The sequence below is a fragment of the Erythrolamprus reginae genome, chromosome Z, assembly GCF_031021105.1.
Source record: "Erythrolamprus reginae isolate rEryReg1 chromosome Z, rEryReg1.hap1, whole genome shotgun sequence".
In the NCBI taxonomy this organism is placed as follows: domain Eukaryota; kingdom Metazoa; phylum Chordata; class Lepidosauria; order Squamata; family Dipsadidae; genus Erythrolamprus; species Erythrolamprus reginae.
Genome location: NC_091963.1, coordinates 9,215,884 through 9,239,520, shown reverse-complemented (window position 1 = coordinate 9,239,520; position 23,637 = coordinate 9,215,884). Strand labels below are relative to the sequence as shown.

The 23,637-nt window shown below is 41.6% G+C and overlaps 1 protein-coding gene across 5 annotated transcripts in view; it reads left to right on the top strand.

The window, feature by feature from the left end:
• The window catches only part of PRKAG2 (protein kinase AMP-activated non-catalytic subunit gamma 2), a 247,892-nt gene that overhangs the window by 164,613 nt on the left and 59,642 nt on the right, over positions 1-23,637 (top strand). For 3 of the 5 annotated variants that reach the window (XM_070728762.1, XM_070728763.1, XM_070728767.1), the window contains one exon: positions 21,741-21,807. In XM_070728762.1, coding sequence (XP_070584863.1) covers positions 21,741-21,807 — 67 coding nt within the window. Of the gene's footprint in view, positions 1-1,503; positions 1,591-20,998; positions 21,018-21,740; positions 21,808-23,637 lie in introns of those variants that run through there. The other 2 variants (XM_070728765.1, XM_070728766.1) reach the window with 2 other exon arrangements.

Genomic DNA, 23,637 nt, shown 5'->3' with positions numbered 1-23,637 from the left:
GAACAATCTGAAGTTAGTTGGGGGAAAGATCAAAAGCAACATGAGAAAATATTATTTTACTGAAAAAGTAGTAGATCCTTGGAACAAACTTCCAGCAGACGTGGTAGATAAATCCACAGTAACTGAATTTAAACATGCCTGGGATAAACATATATCCATCCTAAGATAAAATACAGGAAATAGTATAAGGGCAGACTAGATGGATCATGAGGTATTTTTCTTCCGTCAGTCTTCTATGTTTCTATGTTTCTATCCTTTTGTGCATGCGCTGAAGCCGAGTCCTGGCACTGCGGATGTGCCACCATCTTGTTTTCAGCTTTAAAAAATTAGCCAATTTTTGGCCCCTGTGTGGCAAGGTGCTGTAAATTTGCTAAAATGTAGCCCATGTAGCCATGTGGTGCAGTAGGAAGTGAACTGGTGGCGAGGTAAGTCAGAATCCAGCCCTGGTACAGACCATGATTTATAAGAAGTGATTTCTTTCCTGTAGAATTCCAAACCTTTTTTTTAAAGTGTTTCTGCTTTATGACTTTAACAGTAGTGTAAAACAAAAACTTAACTTCCAGCACAGATGAGTAATAGGGGGAGCTTTCATTTGCTAAAATTTACTTGCAGCTGAACCAAGTTCAAGCCTCCCCCAACTCCATGCAAAGCTAAGAATTGATCAATATCAAATAGGCAGCAATTGTAAATGTGAACGATCCTATGGAAGTGGGTGTCTTGACTTACCCAGTCCTCCAATTCAAGGGTCTGGCAACTTTAAGACTTGTGGACTTCATCTTCCAGAATTCCTCAGCCAGCAAAGCTATTTGATATTGATCAAAGGTGGCTGAGGAATTTGAAGTCCACAAGTCTTAAAGTTGCAAAGTTGGAGACCCCTGCTCCAGTTTGATGTTCAGTCCGAAAAGTAGTTTGCAGTGAGAACTTCTTAGTAAGATGAGAAGATAGAGCATTCCTAGAGTCTTCGGAGAGGGGCGGCATACAAATCTAATAAATTATTATTATTATTATTATTATTATTATTATTATTATTATTATTGTTATTATTTCCTGGAAAAGCCAATCTGGAGGATCCATTGGAAGACAGCAAACTTAACACAAATATAGTTTTGCTATAGGAAACTCAGCCTCTGCCCTATAAAACTCTACCTATCACATCTTCCTTTGATTCCATAACTTATATTTTTTTTCAATTGCTTAAGATTGCTAGTGTGCCTCTGTTAAAGGGAGAACCAGTCTGATGCGTTGCAAAATGTTTCGCAATGTTTTCTCAGCACTGACTGACTTTGAGATGTGTAGAATTCGATTCTGGCAGTTGAAGTCCATTGATCTTAAAGCTGCCAAGGTTGAGGAAACACAGGTTTATGCTACAACTTTTAATTCCTGCAATAGGAAAAGCTTTTCTCTCCTGCAGGCTAAGAGGCCTGCTTAAACAAACTCTTTATCTTTAAGTCCACCAAGGAAAGCACCTATAAAATGGGTTGAGCTTCCCCTTCCCCCTCTCTCTCCCTTTGGAGAACTCTCAAAATGGGTATAATATGGTCATGGTTAACACAGACAACTTTGACCAGGAATGTGTCGTTAGACCAACAGGTAAAAATTTAATCATTGATTTATGCATATCCCCAAAACTCAAGGGCTTCAATATTTATGGATTAAGCTTCATCAATGACTAGGGTTTTTTTTTTTTTAGAATATTCCAGCTAAAACATGACTATGTTCTTTGGGTTTATGAACTATGTGAATGTGGCCATTGCTATTAATTTGTGATTTAGTATGTTACGCATGTCTTTAAACCTAGGTTAGCCACACAAGCATTAAAAGTAGTCCTCAACATATAACTATAATAGAATCTGTCCATCATAGTTATATGCCATGGTTTTTTTGTTAAGCAAACACTGGTTGTTAAACAAATGAATGACTTGCTATGGCAGTGGCTTTGCCAAAAATGAAATGCAGGTATTTTGCAAATAGCGATAAATACAAATATATTGCTGAGCACTCAATGTTTGGTCACATGACTTTGGAGGGCCCCCAACCATCATAACTTCCAATCCTGATCACTTGTCTCCTTTTGGGAGATTGGTTGTAAGTTGAGGACTATCTGTATCTAAAGTTTCATAGATATTCCCATTAAAATTACAAAGTACAGTATCAGATTGTTTCAACTGCCCTAGTCTCCTTGTAGTAATTCTTGACATAAGATATCCCACCATTGTGCAATATCTTTTCTATCTCAATTAACCATAGTTTGTTCATTTAACAATCTGCTAATTTTGCTTACTGAGAGGAGACAGCAGCCAGAATGAATTTGCACGAGTCTTTGAATTTAAACTAACTTCATCAACAGGGTTTCTTAACATATTAGATTGAAATCTGGATGGCTCTGTGAGACAGTTTCTTGTATGAATATTGTTACAGTATTTCACTTGTTTCCCGTGTGAAATTTAAAAACTGCATTTTTAAACCCTTTATTAGAATTAAATTTCATAAATTCACTGCGATGTCCATAACTTCAGATCGTGCAGAATGCAGCTGCGAGAGCAATCCTGTGCTTCCCTAAATATGCCCATGTTACACCAACACTCCGCAGTCTGTATTGGTTGCCGATCAGTTTCCGGTCACAATTCAAAGTGTTAGTTATGACCTATAAAGCCCTTCATGGCATCGGACCAGAATATCTCCAGGACCGCCTTCTGCCACATGAATCCCAGCGACCAGTTAGGTCCCATAGAGTTGGCCTTCTCCGGGTCCCGTCAACTAAAGAATGTCGTTTGGCGGGACCCAAGGGAAGAGTCTTCTCTGTGGCGGCCCCGACCCTCTGGAACCAGCTCCCCCCAGAGATCAGAATTGCCCCCATCCTCCTTGCCTTTCATAAGCTCCTTAAAACCCACCTCTGTCGTCAGGCATGGGGGAATTGAGATATTTATTATTTATTTATTTATTATTTGGATTTGTATGCCGCCCCTCTCCGAAGACTCGATTCCTTTCCCCCCCCAGGCCTATACAATTTATGCATGGTATGTTTGTGTGTATGTTTGGGTTTTTAATAAGGGTTTTTAGTTATTTTAAATATTAGATTTGTCATATGCTGTTTTATTATTGTTGTTAGCCGCCCCAGTCTACAGAGAGGGGCGGCATACAAATCTAATAAATAAATAAATAAAATATAGCCTGGGTTTGCATGCAGGTACTGCATATGGAATGGTTTTACATTCCTTCCTTCCCTCAACCTTTAGCCAGCTTTCGAAGAATGAAGAGTAAAATTTTTAAAGAATTACTGGAGTTAATGATTCTTATTTAACTGAGAATACAGAGGTTACACTGAAAAGAATTTAGCAATGAAATTGCAAGCTTTTCTTGTGTTTTTTAAAAAAATCCCTGTATACTGAATTAAACTAGGTTGGCCTTATCGGGGCTGCCTAAATCCAGATCATCATTAAGATGTGAACTGGCACTGGGCCACAGCATGCCAGAAAACGGTCCGTGCAAATACGCAAAGCTCCATCCACAGGATGAAGGCAGCATGCGAAACCACGGCCCCTCCAATCCATAGAAAAACCTCTCTCCCTGGAACCTGTTCTGGTGCCCAAAACGTTTGGGGCTGCTGAGGTCTCCAACCTTGGCAGCTTTAAGACTTGTGGACTTCAACTCCCAGAATTTTCCAGCCGGCTTTGCCGACTAAGGAATTCTGGGAGTTGAAGTCCACAAGTCTTAAAGGTTGGAGACCCCTGCGCTAGATTAACCAAATTCTTCCATGTCTTCATAAGGTTGAAAGAAAACAAATAAGGGGTTTATAGTCTGAATGCCCCTCTCTTCCCCCCACCCCCGGGGATGTTTGATTCTTCTACAAAAATAGGTATATGTAAATATTATTTGTTCCCAAGGTCCAAAGATTTTCTTAGTTCCAAAAGTTCCAAAGTGGCTGTTATGAAAACAGTGGAGCTACCTCATGGATCTGAGGGAAGGGAGGGTCTTTTCACTGGCCTTGAGGACTGGGAACCTTGTCTGCAGCTGCAAGCACCCCGCAGGCTCCTTTTTGGGCACAGGAACCTCTTGAGAAATTCTCTAACTAAACAAACACCTGTGTTTTTTTTTAAACCTGCCCTTTTAACCAAGAGGTGGTAAATTGCTCAGTCTGCCTGTTCAATTTGCCTGCTTTATGAATAGCCTATCATTTCCTCTGAGTTTCTGAAAATAGCAAAGGGGGGGAAAGTACTGTTGGTTTTTCAGACGAGTTGTTTTCCATCTTACTCACAAAATAAACATTTCTCTTCCTTTGCACCTTGTAGAGTTTTCTCATTCGTCTTGCAGAGTAAAGGTGAAAAAACACTGCAAAGGTTAAATATGAAAGGGATTATTTATTTATTTGTTTGTTTGTTTGTTTGTTTTGACATGTATGTATATAACAATATTCATATACATGATACTAGAAAGAGAGAAACGTTAGGACAGGGGATGGAAGGCACGCTGGTGCACTTATGCACACCCCTTACCGACCTCTTAGGAGAGGTCAACAGTGGATAGCCTAAGGAAAAGGTTTTGCGGGTTAGGTGATGATACCACCGAATCTGATAGTGAGTTCCATGCATCAACTACTCAGTTACTAAAGTCGTATTTCCTGCAGTTGAGTTTAGAGCAGTTTACTTTCTCATTTTAAATGCTTTTTCATGTGATGGTAATACAAAAGTCTCCCCGTAAATTTCTAGCCCAATATAACAGCTTCCCTTACTATGCTTATTGCACTAATTGCAAGCTGAAATTTCATGATTGTAGTATCATGTTTTCCAACCTAGGCAACTTTAAGATGCATGGACTTCAACTCCCAGAATTCCCCAGCCAGCATGCCTATAATTTAATTCCAAGAATTCCCCAGTATGCATGGACCAATTCTCAGAATTTCCCAAACATTATGCTGGCTGGGGAATTCTGAAAGTTGAAATCCACCGATCTTAAAATCACTAAAGTGGAAAGATTACTGTTCCAATCCATCTTATTTATTTTATTTATTTATTTATTTAGTCCAATACACAACAATACACACGTTTGTTCCAAGGATCTACTACTCTTTCAGTAAAATAATATTTTCTCATGTTGCTTTTGATCTTTCCCCCAACTAACTTCAGATTGTGCCCCCTTGTTCTTGTGTTCACTTTCCTATTAAAAACACCTCCCTCCTGAACCTTATTTAACCCTTTGACATATTTAAACGTTTCGATCATGTCCCCCCTTTTCCTTCTGTCCTCCAGACTATACAGATTGAGTTCATTAAGTCTTTCCTGATATGTTTTTATGTTTAAGACATTCCACCATTCTTGTAGCCCGTCTTTGGACCTGTTCAATTTTGTCAATATCTTTTTGTTGGTCTCCAGAACTGAACACAGTATTCCAAATGTGGTCTCACCAGCGCTCTATATAGCGGGATCACAATCTCCCTCTTCCTGCTTGTTATACCTCTAGCTATGCAGCCAAGCATCCTACTTGCTTTTCCTACTGCCCGACCACAATGCTCACCCATTTTTAGACTGTCGGAAATCACTACCCCTAAATCCTTCTCTTCTGAAGTTTTTGCTAACACAGAACTGCCAATACAGTACAATACTCCAATTGAGGATTCCTTTTCCCCAAGTGCATTATTTCACATTTGGAAACATTAAACTGCAGTTTCCATTGCTTTGACCATTTATCTAGTAAAGCTAAATCATTTACCATATTACAGACGCCTCCAGGAATATCAACCCTATTGCACACTTTAGAGTCATCGGCAAATAGGCAAACCTTTCCTACAAAACCTTCCCCTATGTGACTCACAAACATATTAAAAAGAATAGGACCCAGAACAGACCTTTGTGGCACACCGCTTGTAACCTGTCTCTGCTCAGAATACTCACCATTAACAATAACTCTCTGATGTCTATGCTTCAGCCAGCTGCAGATCCATTGAACTATCCAGCGATTAAGTCCAATCTTCACTAATTTATCTATCAGCTCTTTATGTGGAACCGTATCAAAGGCTTTGCTGAAGTCCAGATAGGCAATATCCACGGCACCACCTTCATCCAACACCTTTGTGACATAGTCAAAGAAATCAATGAGATTAGTCTGACATGATTTGCCTTCAGTAAAGCCATGCTGATTTGGGTCCAATAAGTTGTTGTTTTTTAGGTGCTGATTTATCCTCTTTTTGAGTAGAGTCTCCATCATTTTAACTATAACTGATGTCAAGCTAACTGACCTGTAGTTACCAGCTTCTTCTCTACTGCCCTTCTTGTGGATAGGCACAACACTGGCCATTCCCCAATCCTCAGGAACATCTCCTGTTAACAGGGATTGGTTAAACAAATCAGTCAGGGGGGTATCAATGACAAATCTGAGTTCTTTAAGAACTCTGGGGTGGATGCCATCTGGACCAATTGCCTTATTTATCTTTAATTGTTCAAGTTCTTCGAAGACATTGGCTTCTAAGATCTCTGGAGCTGAATCAGTACAGCTGGAAGCAATGCTATATCCCTCTATAATATTATATTGTAAGGTGTCTTTTGAGAAAACTGAACAGAAGTAGCTATTGAAATGGTCAGCGATCTCCTTATTCCCATCAATGCATGTATTACTCCCGGTACTAAGCTTCGTGATGCTGCAGTAATCCAGCTGTGGAGGGATCCTGAGATGCCATAGGATTTGAGTTTTTGAAGTAGTTTGTCATGGACCACTGTATCAAAGGCTTTGGAGAAGTCAATATTTCATTTCATTTATTAGATTTGTATGCCGCCTCTCTCCGTAGACTCGGGGTGGCTCACAGCAATAATAAAACTATGTACAATAACAAATCTAATATTTAAAAATATCTTAAAAACCCTTATTTAAAAACAAGACATACACACAAACATACCATACCATACATAAATTATATAGGCCTGGGGGAGATATCTCAATTCCCCTATGCTTGGCGGCACAGCTGGGTTTTAAGGAGTTTATGAAAGGCAAGGAGGGTGGGGACAATTCTAATCTCCGGGGGGAGCTGGTTCCAGAGGGTTGGGGACGCCACAGAGAAGGCTCTTCCCCTGGGTCCCACCAGACGACATTGTTAAGTCGACAGGACCCGGAGAAGGCCAATTCTGTGGGACATAACCGGTTGCTGGGATTCATGCGACAGAAGGAGGTCCTGGAGACATTCTGGTCCGATGCCATGAAGGGCTTTATAGGTCATAACCAACACTTTGAATTGTGACCGGAAACTGATCGGCAACCAATGCAGACTGCGGAGTGTTGGTGTAACATGGGCATACTGCTTTTGCTGTTCTCCATGTGTGCACAGGCCTCCATGTGAAATTTTGTTTCTGCGCATGTGCCTGAAGCAAAATCTCATGTGAGGATGCTCACACAGCCGAGATTTTGGCAATTTTTGCCCTTTTTTTTTTGCTTCTGCACATGTGCAAAAACAAAAAGAGGGCAAAAATTGTTGAACTCTCGCCCACCCAAACGTCCTCGCGCAAGATTTTGCTTCGGGTACATGCGCAGAAGCAAAATCTCGCACAGAGGTGCCCAGACATATGTTGGGTGCACGCGTGGCCAGCCCAGTCTCTGGAACCCATCAAAAAACGCTAACGGATCGCCGATCCCATCCGCACCGGGTGGGGCCCATTGTTGGTTGGAGCTCACCTAAGGCAATGCCTCGCGTGCCCTCGGGTATGGCTCTGTGTGCCACCTTTGGCACCCCTGCCCTCCGATCACCATCACTGTCCTAGATCTTATTAACTAGGTTGCCTGGAGAACAGAAAGCATGAATGAGGTTTGTGGGAAACGAGAAAAGGAAAATAAAAAGAAGAAGGTTAACAAGCCAAATTTAGCTGTTGGAAAATCAAATTCTTTCAGGAAGCTGATTCATCACAAAGAGGGAGGAAGTCTCAGTTAAGACTTGGAAAATGTATTTTCTGCTTGAGTATTATTTTTGAACTCAAAATAGTTATTAATTTCAATCCATCACTGTCATACTTTCATTTGAAACTAGAGAAATTGTACGAGAAGCTCTACTGGTGGTCTGTTACTCTGCAACCTCTTCATCAGGTGTAGGGAGCCGACTTATAACTGTTCATTTAGTAGCTGTTCACAGTTAAGAGGCACTGAAAAAAGTGATTTCTGACCTCACGCTTCAGAAGACCTAAGACTTCACACTTAGGATCATCAGAGCACTCCAAAGATTATGTGATCCAAATTCAAGCACCTGGTATGTACAGTGGTATCTCTACTTATAGAAACATAGAAGTCTGTATTTTATCTGAGGATGGATATATGCTTATCCCAGGCATGTTTAAATTCAGTTACTGTGGATTTATCTACCACGTCTGCTGGAAGTTTGTTCCAAGGATCTACTACTCTTTCAGTGAAATAATATTTTCTCACGTTGCTTTTGATCATTCCCCCAACTAAGTTCAGATTGTGTCCCCTTGTTCTTGTGTTCACTTTCCTATTATGAACTTAATTCGTTCTGTGACCAGGTTCTTAAGTAGAAAAGTTTGTAAGAAACCATTTTTCCCATAGGAATAAATGTAAAAGCAATCAATGTGCGTGATTGGGGAAACCACAGGGAGTGAGGAGGCCCTGTTTCCTCCCAGGAGATTCCTAGAGAATCTCCATGGAGGCTTCTCTCTGCCTTTTCCAACCCTATTTCCTCCCAGGAGATTTCTAGAGAGGCCCCACGGAGGCTTCTCCCCGCCTTTTCCGGCCCTGTTTCCTCCCAGGAGATTTCTAGACAGGCCCCACGAAGGCTTCTCCCCACCTTTTCCGGCCCTGTTTCCTCCCAGGAGATTCCCTGCTTTTTCCTGTTACAGTTTCGGAGGGTCGGGTTTGTAAGTGGAAAATGGTTCTTGAGAAGAGGCAAAAAAAAATCTTGGACACTCGGTTCTTATCTAGAAAAGTTTGTAAGTAGAGGCGTTCTTAGGTAGAGGTGCCACTGTATTTATGTCAGCTGCAGCATCCCAGAGTCATGGGATCACCCTTTGCAACCTTCCCAGCCAATTTTTGAAAAGCAAAGTCAATGGGAGAAGCCAGATTCACTTAAAGACATCAGTGGTGGGTTGCTACCAGTTCAGTGAACTGATAGCAGCGGCAGGAAGCTTCACCCACCCGCCTGGATGACAACAAAAATGCCCTGCACGTGCACAGAAGCATTGCACATGTGTGCGCACCCATGTGCTCCCATTCCCGAACTGGCAGCAAAGGTTAAGCGAAATCCGCTATTGATGGGATTTATTTAAAAACTAAAGTGATTTACTTAACAACCATGGCAAATAAGTTGCTCTTCTAAAACTCCTATAAACTATTTTAGTTGTTTTTATTATTTTATTCTCACTTACTGGGGTTCCCTGAGTGACATTTGGAAATATGGGTGATAAAATATCCAAAATAGAATCCATAAAAGACACAGAAAGCAGGGAAAGTATCATATCATTATAAATCTTACTGTGATTTGGGGGGAGGAAAATATATGCTTTATAATATCAGAAATACCTATTGTGTACTCTTCCTCCAATCTCTCTCTCTATTAATGTTTTCTTAATACACATAGAACAGAAATGGACAATCACAGCAATTTTATGATTTGTGGACTTCAACTCCCATAATTCCTGAGCTTGTTGTCTCAGGAGTTCTGGGAATTGAAGTCCATAGGTCGTAAATCGACTACATTCAATGTTGAGTTAAAATCAAATACTGTATCTTGAAAACAGGCTGTTCCAATATTCTGGAAATTTAACCCTTTGGGAACAGTCAAAATAGATCCTCGCCAACCCAAAATAATCTTTTTGACCTTGAAATATTTTAAGCACGAAACATTTCAAATTCTTAACATTCTCTGCAACCTTTTCAGAAAGGTGATCAGTGTTCTCCAACAGGGATTTTGTACAATTATGCTGAATATGGAATTATCTGCTCAGAGATTATGTTAGAACAAATAATCCTTCAGTGTCTTGTAACACATCTGATGAATAAGCTACTATTCTCCTTCCTTTCTTTCCCCCCTTTTCCCACCTCACTTCTGTTTCATTCTATGTGTTGCCCAAGTGTTTTATTTTTTGGATGGGAAAATCCTAGTCATTAACTTCATTGCTTTACACTCTTAAGATGCCATTCACTCCATATCTGCTTTCCTGTTTCCTCTGATCTCTCACATCAGTTGGATCCAGCTAGAGCCTGCAGTCTTCCCTGCGGCCAAACAACAGTCGGGGTGGTTGATTTATTTCTCAATGGGAGATGCTGTGTCAGACTTAATGACTGACTGGATTCTGCTTTCCGCTAGTTCGTTGTAAGTGACAAAGCAAAGCATAGATCTTAGTTGCCTGCATTCTTAATGCATGTGGTTTGCCTGGAAAACAAAAATCTATTTGGGTGAAAAGATACTGAATGCAGAAGAAAACCAGATGAGAAGCCTCCTCAGATTTATTACAAGAAATTAAACTCCCTTCTTCAGAAACTGTTTGAAAGGCTAAATTATTGGAGACTGCATAAAAGTTTTCAGGAAAGAGGGAAAAATATATCTCTCAGTCTCTAAGAATATGATAAATTATGAAGTGGTTTGTTGAGTTTTTATAAGGAAAAATTTGATTTGTTGGTCAGGCTTATTCAGAAATAAAAGAATGCAGCTGCGAGAGCAATCATGGGCTTCCCTAGGTATGCCCATGTTACACCGAGTCTTCGGAGAGGGGCAGCATACAAATCTAATAAATTATTATTATTAATTATTAATTATTATTATTATTACACACAGCACTCCGCAGTCTGCATTGGTTGCCGATCAATTTCCGGTCACAATTCAAAGTGTTGGTTATGACCTATAAAGCCCTTCATGGCATCGGACCAGAATATCTCCGGGACCGCCTTCTGCCGCACGAATCCCAGTGACCGATTAGGTCCCACAGAGTTGGCCTTCTCCGGGTCCCGTCAACTAAACAATGTCGTCTGGTGGGTCCCAGGGGAAGAGCCTTCTCTGTGGCGGGGCCGACACTCTGGAGCCAGCTCCCACCCCCCGGAGATTAGAACTTCCCCCACCCTCCTTGCCTTCCGTAAACTCCTTAAAACTCACCTCTGCTGTCAGGCATGGGGGAATTGAGGCATTCCCCCCTCCCCGGGCCTATACAATTTATGTAAGGTATGTCTGTGTGTATGTCTGGTTTAATAATGGGGTTTTTTAATGTTTTAAATTTATTAGATTTATTGTGAATTGTTTTATTCCACCCCGAGTCTACGGAGAGGGGCGGCATACAAATCTAATAAATAAATAAATAAATAAGAGAGAGAGAGAGACAGAGAGAGAAAGAAAGAAAGAAAGAAAGAAAGAAAGAAAGAAAGAAAGAAAGAAAGAAAGTCTTAATGGACAGTATTACTAGAGGATGGAAACATCAGAATTGAGAGTTTAAAAGAAGATGGGGAAAACTTGAGAGTTTAAAAGAAGAGAAAAAACTTGAATTCAAAGAACCAGTAAGTTTTCAATTTAGCTAGAAGGGAGAAATGGCTTCATGATAGATTTGAAGCTTTTTATTGTTGGAATTTGAAATATCGCAATTTAAATCACGAGATAAGACCTGGAGTGGAAACCTAACCTTTGCAAACCATAGTTGTGGCATATGATACCTTCACAAACGGTGGGAAAAGTTATCTTTTATGACTGGGAATTAAAATTGGTGTGGGTGATTTGCATTTAAATGGGAATTCCTGCAGCCTTTAACCTGCAAAGGTTATAAAAAAATGGATTTTTCTATTTTTTTTTAATAGAGGTGCAGGTGGTCCTCAAAATATGGGCTATGATTGGAACCAGAATTTCCATTGCTAAACAAGGCAGTTGCTAAATGAGCTGAGGCCCATTTTATGATCTTTTTTGCTACAGTTGTTAAGTGAATCCTGGTTACTGATTGGCTTTGCTTGTCAGAAGCTGGGTGGGAAAGTTGAAAATGTCAATCATGTGACCATACTGAAGCATGCTGCAACCACCATAAATACATGCTGGCTACCAAGCACCTGAGCTTTGATCATGTGACCATGGGGATGCTGCAATAGTTGTAAGTTACAGGGTGTTTGTGTGTGTCATAAGTCATTTTTTTCAGTACCATTATAACTTTGAGCGGTTGTTAAATTAAGTGTTGTAAATCAAGGATTATCTGTAAGAGAAAGCATGGTTGCCCATTCAAAATTATGAACTCCACAGATGTAGTTGCAACAGTGATGCAAACTGTATCATCTGTGCATTCTTGGTGTATGACAGTGATGGCGAACCTATGGCATGGGTGCCACTGGTGGCACGCGGGGCCATATCTGCTGGCATGCGAGACGTTGCCCTAGCTCAGCTCCAGCATGCATGTGTGTGCTGGCCAGCTGACTTTTGGCTTACACAGAGGCTCTGGGAGGGTGTTTTTGGCTTCCAGAGAGACTCCAGGGGGGTGAGGGAGAGTGTTTTTACCCTCCCCCAGCTCCAGGGAAGCCTTTGGAGCCTGGGAAGGGTGAAACACAAGTCTACTGGGCCCACCAGAAGTTGGGAAACTGGCCATTTCTGGCCTCTGGAGCGCCTCCAGGGAATGGGGGAAGCTATTTTCGCCCTCCCTGGGCATTGAATTATGGGTGTAGGCACTCACACATGCTCTTTAGGCAAGGAAAAAAAGGTTCACCATCACTGATGTATGATGTCGTTTTTGTCCACCCTACAGAGATGTCAACATAGCAAAGACATATTTTAAGCAGCACGTTGGAAGCTGCTGTCTGTTCTGTTCAGTTTTGGGCTATGTTCAAGTAATTTTTAGTAAGTGTTTTTGTTTTCTGAATAAGAAGGGCAATTATTAGTAAACTGCAGCCATGACTTCTCTCCAAACGCTTGAATAATTGTGTGCTATGCAGGCTGTCTAGCTGTGACAAGGTTCTTGGGCCTCTACCCAGCCTGATTAATATATAACCACTGGATTTAGTCAAAACATTTGCTTTTGTATCTCCTGGCCTGAGTAAGCGCAGGTGTTGAAATGAAAATTGTATTTTGAGGTCAGTAACTTCTCCAGTCCTTGAAAAACCAAAACATTGAATAAAGCGATATCAGTAGTTTAGATAATTGTTTTTGCAATTATATGAAAGCAATATAAATTGAGTATTTATATTGTTTTGAGATTATGTTGAATCTCTGGTGCTCAATAGATGAACAAATTGATTTACGACTAGTCATTTGGTGACTGTTTAAAGTTACGACGGACCACTCCAGGAATACTTATACCTCTGATTTAAATTTCTGATGGGTGCCCTGTCATATCATTGCATTTGAGGTGCTCAGCAACCGGCTTATCTATACAGCTGTTTACAGCATCTTACAGTCACGTGAATGCAATTTACTTTTGCCAGGAACTGTTTTTTTCTGTTTGGACAAAATAAAACAAAAACCCATGGAATTGTTTAACAACTATCATGTTTGCTTAGCAATCAATGTGTTTGTTTAATGACCACCACAAACAAAAAAAATTGGGCATGGCCATGAGATGCTCAATGATTGGCACAACTTTTGATCAGAATTCCATGCTCAATTACAGTCATAATTGTTGTAAGTTGAGGATCACATTAGCTCCTATGTCTCTTCTCATGGCCAATCTTGCCCGGCTCCATGTGGCGGCATAGCTGTTCGTCAGGTGTGCCAGTTGCACAGCTGATTGTCGGACATTCCAGTTGCTTCATGCTGGTCACCTCCCAGGCACACAGCAGAATGGCGCTCCAATGGAGGTTTGCGTTGGCTGTCTCCCTGCCACAGCTGATTGGCACTCCAACAGGGTTTCCCTGGTGCGTGGCTGCAGCTGCCAGCAACGCAAACTTCCTCACACCACCAAGCTCTTCCCTCCACCTCCCTAGTAAGGCAAACCCCACAGTTTGACACAACCCAGATTTAAAGTTTCTAGATTGGCCTCCCCTCCCCTCCCAACCCCCACTCCCAGGGCTGATGAGGTCTGGTCTAACCCTCCTCCAGCCATATGATCAGATTGGGGCACTTGGCAGTCAACTACATTTACAGCTGCAGTCATGTGATTGCAATGCAACCCTTTTGTGGAAATCAGTGCTTGATTTCTGGCAAAAGAATGCGCACCGTAAACAAGGGGTTTGGTTAATGACAACAGCATCTGCCTAATGACTATGGTGATTTATTGGATGGCTGCAGCAGAAGACATTGTAACATTGAGCACAGCCACGTGGTGATACACTTAACAACCAGCATGATTTACAGTTATAATTCCTCCCTCAGTTATGGTCATAAATCAAGGACTAACTGTATTGCAACTCTTTTACATTCTAATTTAAAATTTGCTGCCCTGGCTGCTTTCGTTTTGTGAGCTCTTCTGCAGGGTGGTTCTTCAAAAACATCTTTCCTGGAGCCCAACAGGAGTTTGTTAGAGTATCTGAGAACTATGGAGCCCCTCTATAATAGGGTTGGTCAGATATGAATCAGTATCTAGATGACTTGGAAGCCACCCACCATTTCTTTACCATTTGTTTAAAAATAGCAAGGCGCCCGTACCTTTTCAACTCAACTTGGAACTGAGAATCTGGGAGGAAGCCCGGAGGGAGTTTTTTCATGTAAAATAATTTTAAAACTTGGCAATAAATTTCTGAACTGTGCTAAACTGAGACCTGCCCAATTTTGTTCCTGGTGGTTCCACCTGGTGGATCTTGGATAGCAAAGCCTGTATTGCAGGGTAGAAGGACAAATGATTGCAACAATTTGAAAATTGGTACCTATAAATAAGAATGATCAAATTGGCCAAACAGCTCTTTTATGTATCTTTTCTATCCAGGCAGACTTTGGCAAAATTGCATCTGATCACCTGTGTTTAAATTGTGAAAATTATTACATTTAATTAAGATTTTGGTCTATTTCTTAATTGGAGACTGATTGAGTTAAAGCAGTTGAAATCTCATGGGTAGGAACCCTTCAAGATTTGTATTCTTTGCATGGTGGTTCATTTGAAAGCGCTATGTTCTGCATTCAAGGAGGTTGGTACACTGCCATGGTGTCAGTTGTCACACAGCAGAGGAGCAAAGAGGAAACAGATTTTGAGTATACAAATGTTGCCACTGCGGTTCAGGGGCTTTAAGCCTTGCAAGAAACAGCTTTCCTTACTGTCTAACAGTAAGGAAATGTTTCTAAAAATCTGATTAAATAATGTAGTCACAGTGAATTAATATTTTTAAAAATGAACAAATTATACAGGTACCTTAGCAATAGAGTCCACTAAATTCAGGATTAGTTTTGATAGTCGCAAAGCCATTATTGACTAACCAGGTTTATAATGTAAACAGAGTACAGTGTTCCCTTGATTTTCGCGGATTCGAACTTCACGAAAAGTCTATACCACGGTTTTTCAAAAATATTAATTAAAAAATACTTCGTGGGTTTTTTACCCTATACTGTATTACATTTTTTCCCGCCCGATGATGTCATATGTCATCGCCAAACTTTTGTCCGCCTTTAATAAATATTTTTTTAATAAACTTTAATAAATAAACAGTGAGTAATAATCTAAATGGTTGCTAAGGGAATGGGAAATTGCAATTTAGGGGTTTAAAGTGTTCAGGGAAGGCTTGTGATACTGTTCATAGCCAAAAATAGTGTATTTATTTCTGCATCTCTACTTCGCGGAAATTCGACTTTCGCAGGTGGTCTCGGAACCCATCCCCCGCAAAAATTGAGGGAACACTGTATTAAAATGGATAGAAATAGGTTCCCTTTTGTTCTTGGGAGAAAAAAAAGATTAACTAGGCAATCAACTGATTTCTTCTATCTTTAAAGACATTTTGTTATGGCCTGGGGGAAAAATCCAATTTCATGAATCAAAGTGCCAGAGGGGCTATGCAGCCTACTATTCTCCAGATGTTTTAGATTATTACTCCAATAATTAAATGCTGGCAGGAGCAATGGAACTAGTGTCAGAAGTGAGACGGATTACTTAGAAGTAAATATTACTGAATGGACTGGTGCTGATGCTTAAATAAAGACTGCCATTGGCTGAGTAGGCTTTCATCTGGATTTGTTTGCAGCTCTGATTTTCCGCAAACTCAAGGTAGCGGCCATGTACTGAAAGTCTGTTTCTTTTGGTGTTGATTCACTCACATGCCCATAGTGCCATGATGCCGAACCTATGACACGCCTGTGGAAAGTGGCGTGCAGAGAGGCATTGTTCCAGACACGCGAGCTGTAGTCCATTGTCCTTCCAGGATTTGGCATGCTGGGCAGCTAGTTTTCATGCCCGTGGGAGCACTGGAAACCGGAAGAGTATCAGCATGCCAGAAAGATGATCTACTGGTTTCCAGGACATGCATACGCACCGGCCAGTTGCTTTTTGTGTGCCAGAAACCAGAAGACTAGGGGGCCAGCCTGCAAGCGTGTGCCGGAAACCAAAAGATCATTTTCCAGGCACGTGCTCCAGGGGGCTGCTCTTCTGGTTTCCAGCATGCTCGCGCACACTCCCATTTCAGCACTTGGTGCCGAAAATTATTATTTATTATTTTTATTTATTAGATTTGTATGCCGCCCCTCTCCGCAGACTCGGGACGGTTCACAGCAGTGACAAAAACATTTATACATTGACAAATCTAATAATTCAAAATCTAAAATAACACTTGTACATTTAAAATCTAAAAGCAAGGAACCCCAATATAAAAAACATACATACAGTCATATCATGCACTAAAACTACATGGGAAGGGGGAGATGTCTCAGTTTCCCCACGCTTGACGACAGAGGTCGGTTTTAAGGAGTTTACGAAAGGCAAGGAGGCCATTGCATCAGCCTATTTAGATGGGAATCATTTTAGGATTGCATTTTCAAACATGACAGACTGATAATAAAAATAAGCAAGATCAAAGAAAACAATGACAGGAAAACTGAATCAGACAAATTCTTCTGCATATTAATCAAATGATAGGGAGACATTTTAATAATGAAAAACTGTCAATATATCAGTAATCTTTGACTTATAACTACAATTGGGACTGGAGGTTCTATCGCAAAGCGGTGCAGTCATTAAATAAGTCACACGTGATTTTACATCCTTTTTTTGCCATTCATTTCTTTGAGAATATGGCTTTTTCTATTGACTTTGCTTGTTGGAAGCTCTCTGGAAAGTCACAAATGGTGATGATATGACTGAAGACACTGCAACCCTTGTAAATACAGTACATATCGGTTGCCAAGTATCTAAATTTTGATCATGTGATTGCAGGGATGCTGCAAGTTTTAAGTATGAAAACCCACTGTAAGTCACTTTCCATCATTGTTACATAGAAACATATGAAAAGTTACTTCATTTCATTAAATGAATAATCATAAGGACTACCTGTATAAAACTTAATTTTAAAACAAATGCTCTGAATTTCTTAGAATCAAAATTTCTTTGAATTACTGGTATTCAAAAAAGAATTTTTTTAATTCTTCAACAATTGCTCAGTTTTAATAGCATATGTAAAGTAGAAGAAGTTAAAACTGAAGAGGGGAAAATATTTATGGAGAATCTGGAAATTTAATTTAATATATTAGATTTTGTGAGCCGCCCAACTCCTTTTGGACTATGGGTGGCAAAATGAGGGAATTTTATATGACTCAGTAGGCTAATGAAATCAGGTTAAAAACAGATTAATTTCTTATTGGTATCCATGATGTATTAATAATTTTGAGCAGCACTTTAATATCTTAATGTGTTTTAGAATAGAACAGAATAGAATAGAATAGAATAGAATAGATTTTTTTATTGGCCAAGTGTGATTGGACACGTAAGTAATTTGTCTTGGTGCATATGCTCTCAGTGCACATAAAAGAAAAAGATACAGTGATCCCTCTATTATCGCGAAGGTTCCGTTCCAAGACCCCTCGCGATAATTGATTTTTCGCGATGTAGGGTTGCGGAAGTAAAAACACCATCTGCGCATGCGCACCCTTTTTTCTATGGACGCGCATGCGTAGATGGTGGAGTTTGCGTTCCCCGCCGCCCACGCAAAGGGGAAACCCCGATTCGGCTCCTCGCTGCTGCTGCGCTATCAAGCAGATCAGCTGCTGGGCGGCCGAAGAAACCTTCCCTGGGTCTTCCCCCTCTTGCTGGCGGGCGGGCGAGCGGCGGGCATCAGCGAGGAGCCGGGGTTTCCCCTTTGCGTGGGCGGCCGGGAAGACCCAGGTTGGGGGTTCGGGGGGGTGCTGGGAAGCCCCCCAGGCCGGCTGCGACCTTTTAAAACAGCTGCGCCGCTTCCCAGCTGACTCCCGAAGCCAAACCCGGAAGTGGTTTTTTTTTTAATTAATTTTTTTTTAAAATCGCGATATAGCGTTTCGCGAAGTTCGAGATCGCGAAACTCGAGGGATCACTGTACATTTGTCAAGAATTATGTGGTTCAACACTTAATGATTGTCATAGGGGTCAAATAAGCAATGAAGAAACAATCAGTATTAATAAAAGTCTTAGGATACAAGCAACAAGTTACAGTCATACAGTCCTAAGTGGGAGGAAAAGGATGATAGGAATGATGAGGAAAAAAACTAGCAGAAATAGAAGTGCAGACTTAGTAAAAAGTTGAGTGTTGAGGGAATTATTTGTTTAGCAGAGTGATGGTGTTCAGGAAAAAACTAGTTGTCTTGGTGTGCAGTGCTCTGTAGCGACATTTTGAGAGTAGGAGTTGAAACAGTTTGTGTCCAGGATGTGAGGGGTCAGTAAATATTTTCACCGTCCTCTTTTTGACTTGTGCAGTACTGTATACAGGTCCTCAATGGAAGGCAGGTTGGCAGTAATTGTTTTTTCTGTAGTTCTGATTATCCTCTGAAATCTGTGAGTCTTGTTGGGTTGTAGAACCAAACCAGACAGTTATAGAAGTGCAGATGACAGACTTAATGATTCCTGTATGTTATGAATTAGTCATTAATATTTATATGAATTAATTTATATTTAATTAATTAATTAATATGAATTAGTCATCCGTGCTTTTAGACCCTAAAAGTATTTCTTGACAAGATTCATTTTTTGAAATAAGTAAAACTTTTTCATATATTATGATAAGCTACAGGATAGTTTACTTAGCTGTAGTTTAGTAAATGCGCACATTCGGGTATTTTGCACAAATCTAAATGCTGATGGCTTAGTCAAGGCATAGCTTAGTACAATGTTTTTCAATATTGGCAACTCTAAACCCTCTGCTGGCAGGGAGTTTTAAGAGTTGAAGTCCACGCTTCTTAAAACTTGACAAGGTTGAAAACCGTAGCATAGTGAAATAACTGAATTCAGGCTTTATATGTATATTACACCTATTAAATTAAAAGATGAAGTGGTAGATATAATGCCACTGACACTATATTATCGTACATGTTACCTCTTTCTTTACAGATTTATTTATTCGATTTTTTAAATGCAGCCCTTCTCCTTAGTCTCAACGTGGCTTACAACATGTTAGCAATAGCACTTTTTAACAGAGCCAGCCTATTGCCCCCACAGTCCAGCTCCTCATTTTACCCACCTCAGAAGGATGGAAGGCTGAGTCAACCTTGAGCCGGTGATGAGATTTGAACCGCTGACCTGCAGATCTAACAGTCAGCTTCAGTGGCCTGCAGTACAGTACTCTACCTGCTGCGCCACCCCGGCTCCATGCTAAAATTCTGGATGCTTTGTATGAAATATAATACCCTCATATCTGTAACCATCAAGTGGGTGAACTATTGCATGAGAAGGCAAAACGTTTTGAACCACATTACTTCAAATGGCCTAACTTATAGAATGCATTCAAAATGTGGGGTTCGTGAATCCTATGGAATTGAAATTTGGCAAATTTTATAGAAGATTTTTTGACAAAAATGATCATAAACTTTTTATGACATCCAAAATGTCATAAAAGTTCAACATGTGCTACTTTCAAGGCAGATACCGATTATCACCCAGAAATGTTAAGAACCTTTTCCCAACAATTTAGAAGCTCTACCATTTTTGAAGGAGTTGCGGAATCTTGTCAAGAAATATCTCTGTAATGGCAATGATTTGACAGGGAGAAGTATAAGGAAACAGTGGATACCATAAACCAGAGTAGATAGAATAGAATAGAATAGAATAGAATAGAATTCTTTATTGGCCAAGTGTGATTGGACAAGGAATTTGTCTTGGTGCATATGCTCTCAGTGTACATAAAAGGAAAGATACATTGGTCAAGAATCATAAAGTACAGCCCGGGTACAAATAAGGCAACATATCTTTATTACATAAAAAAATAAAAAAATAAAAATTAATGAGTCAATACAAATACCTGAAAAGCATGCAATATTGTGTTGTAGAGTACCAGGTGAATCTAAAGTCAGGGATTGTTTTTAATGATGTGTCACTCACTGTGGGCACATCAGTCTGAAAAAAGCAAACGTAAGTATTAAGAATTAAAATAAGTAATGTCTAGGAAGTAATTAGTTTGGGTGATTAAAAACCAATATATGTGAAAGTTGTAAGGATATGTTGAAAGATGAAAAAAGAAGCAGATTAAAGCAGCACGATGCAATCCTTTGCTTATTTGCAGGAATATTGGCATCAGTTCTGGGTTGCAAAAATCCAGATCTCAGGTTAGCATCAGTCATAAGGAAAAATAAAGTTATTTGCTGCCAACCCCAAGGGCATCTGGATTCTCGCAGCTCAGGTAGTTTTAATGGGGAAGATAAGGCTGAATACATGCTGTCCCGGTTCATAAATTGTAAGTTGGGCTGCTGACATTGAGTTTCAGGTGCTGTGCTGATACATCCATTGAGGTTTATCAATAAATCTGGGAGCTCAGGCACTTATACAGCAACAGGTGCTACAGAAATTATGTCTTTCTGTAAGGAGCAGCAGCAAAGAAGTACATGGGACCCACATACCCTCTGCTATACTTTTAGGACAATTCGCCTAAATCTGCTTGCATATCCTGCAAGAAGTAACGGAATTATTCCAGTAAAATTAAGGCCCCCTTCTACCGTGACTTTTTCCATAGAGTTTTGCAACGCGCAGCCTTTTCCCTTCAGGCAGGTGAATGGACGTAGACAATACCAATGTCAGCTGACGGAGGGGAGGGGAAGGGAGAGAAGAGAACGGACAATGCCTGTGGCCTCTATTCCCATCCTAGCAAAAGTGGGTGTTTTGGGGGAACCTCCTGAAAGCAGAGGTGAAACGAAGGCAAAACGAGGCTTTTAAGCTGGCTGGCATCAGGAAGCGTCTCCTCCCCTCCTTTGAAGCGCTAGGTGGTAGCTGCTCTTCGCCCCCCCCCCATTCCAAGGTGCAAACCAAGCGGGGCCCGGTTGGAATGTTCCACTTGGGAGGGAGGGGGCGGCCGAGAAAGAGGGGGGGCAGGAGGAGGAGGAGGGGGGAGTGTTTCCAGGTAGAATTTTGAACGCGCCAACGTTCGCTCGGGATCCGTTAAGCTCCAACCGCCACTCAGCCTCAGATGCTGCGGGAGGGCGGAGGAGACGTAGCGAGCCTGTCCGGCCGGGCCTGTCGGGAAGGCCGGGGGATGGAGCTGGGGGGAGGCGGGGAAGCCGCTTGGATCCCTCCCTCCCTCCGTGATGCCTGGGCTCCTCCCCTCGCCCATTCCCCTTCCTGGAGCTTCCGCCCATCGAGCCCTCGCCTCCTCGCCTCACCCCGCCTCGAGTGGGCGCCTGCCGGGAATGCCGCGGCGGGTCGGGTGAGCTCCGCGCCTGGATGCCGCTGATTCCACCGTCTCTCTCTTGTGTCTCCCTCCCCGCCCTCCTGCAGGCAGCGCCGCCTCACCCCCCGGCTGCTTCCGAAGGGATGCTGGAGAAACTGGAGCACGAGGATGAAGGTAAGAAGCTGCGGGCGCCTCTGGGCGAGCCCTGCGGGGCTGGGGTAGGGATGGGGAGGGGTGTGTGGGGAGACAGCGGGAGGGGGAGGCGGGTCAGCAGGTAATTGAGATACGCGGGCGTGAGGAAGGGGGCTACTGGTAGGTAGGCGGCCCACTATGGTTATTATGATTTTTAATAATTACGATCCGGAGTAAGTCTGGGTTGCCCCCCATCCACCCACATCTTGCACATCAGGTGTAATTCTGTGGGTGGGAAAAATCTGCAGAAGTGGTCCTCATTCACTCACCCACCCATTCCCCTCACCCCACCCCGGCCTGAAGCTGGACGATTTTGAGGGTCTGTCATAGAGCAGGTTGTCGAGGTGGTGCAGGCTGCTGTCTGTGTACAGCACCATCCATCGGTTTTCCTGTTGCAAGCACACTTGTGAATGATTGTGTGTGCTTCCCAAGAAGCACCTAATTTCAAAGGTATTCCAGTATTTAGGCTCAAGGGATCAGATGTTGGGTTGGAATTTGAATTGTTCTGGTAAGAAGAGATCAATAAATGTGCTGGTGAAAAGTGGTTGTTAGGTGGAGGTAAAGATATATCTGAATGTATACTGTATAAAAGGGACAATGAAAATGTATAATTATGACCACAAGGGTGCATCTTGTAATTCTATTGCACTTCCAGCCTAATACAGGTAACATTCAACTAGCAACCGCCATTGGGACCAGAATTTCTGTTGCTATGCAAGACAGTTGTGAATCACACCCAATTTTAAGATTTATTTTTTTTGCTACAGTTCTTAAATAATCACACAATCTTGACATGAATCCAGTCACCTTTATTGACTTTGCTGCTCAAAAGCCAGTTGGGAAGATCACAAACTACATACAGTGGAACCCCGACATAAGAGCTGCTCTACTTAAGAGCAACTCGAGATAAGAGCTGGGAGGGGAGAGATATTTTTGTTCTACTTACAAGCCCAAATTCGAGATACAAGCGCCAAGGAGCTGTCTCCTGAAGCCAAACGCTAACTTCCGCATTCGGCTTCAGGAGACAGCTGCGAAGCGGCGCGCGTGTTTTAAAAGGTTGCAGCCGGCCTGGGGGGCTCGGGGGGGTGCTTGCAGCTTTCTTTCTTGCTCTTTTTCTTTCTCTCTTTTACCTTCCCTTCCTCTATTTCTTCTTTTCTTTCTCCTTCCCACCTTCTTCCCTCCCTCCCTCCCTCCCTTCACTCATTCCTCTCTTACTCTCCCCTTTCATAAGTTTCCTTGCTTCCTTCCTCTGTTCCTGTCCCTTCCCCCTTTCTTTCTTTCTTTCTTTCTTTCTTGCTCTTTTTCTTTCTCTCTTTTACCTTCCCTTCCTCTATTTCTTCTTTTCTTTCTCCTTCCCACCTTCTTCCCTCCCTCCCTCCCTTCACTCATTCCTCTCTTACTCTCCCCTTTCATAAGTTTCCTTGCTTCCTTCCTCTGTTCCTGTCCCTTCCCTCTTTCCTTCCTTCCCACCCTCCGTCCATTCATTCACCCATTCCTCTCTTGATCGCTTAAAGCCGGTCCCTGGTGCAAAAAGGGTTGGGGACCTCTGTCCTACAGGATTGGGTGGCAGAGAAGTTGAACATATGTAAATTTAAAAGTTTAAGAAAGTTTACAAGTTAAGTGAAAGAAACTTCATTATTCATTTATATGTACATGTACATTTCTTCATTAAAAACATGTCTTTCTGCATAATTTAGACTAACTTTGTGAGTTTTTTGAGTGCTGGAACCAATTAAAATTATTTACATTAATTCCTATGGGGAAAAGTCGTTCGAGATAAGAGCTGCTCGACTTAAGAGCCCAGGTCCGGAA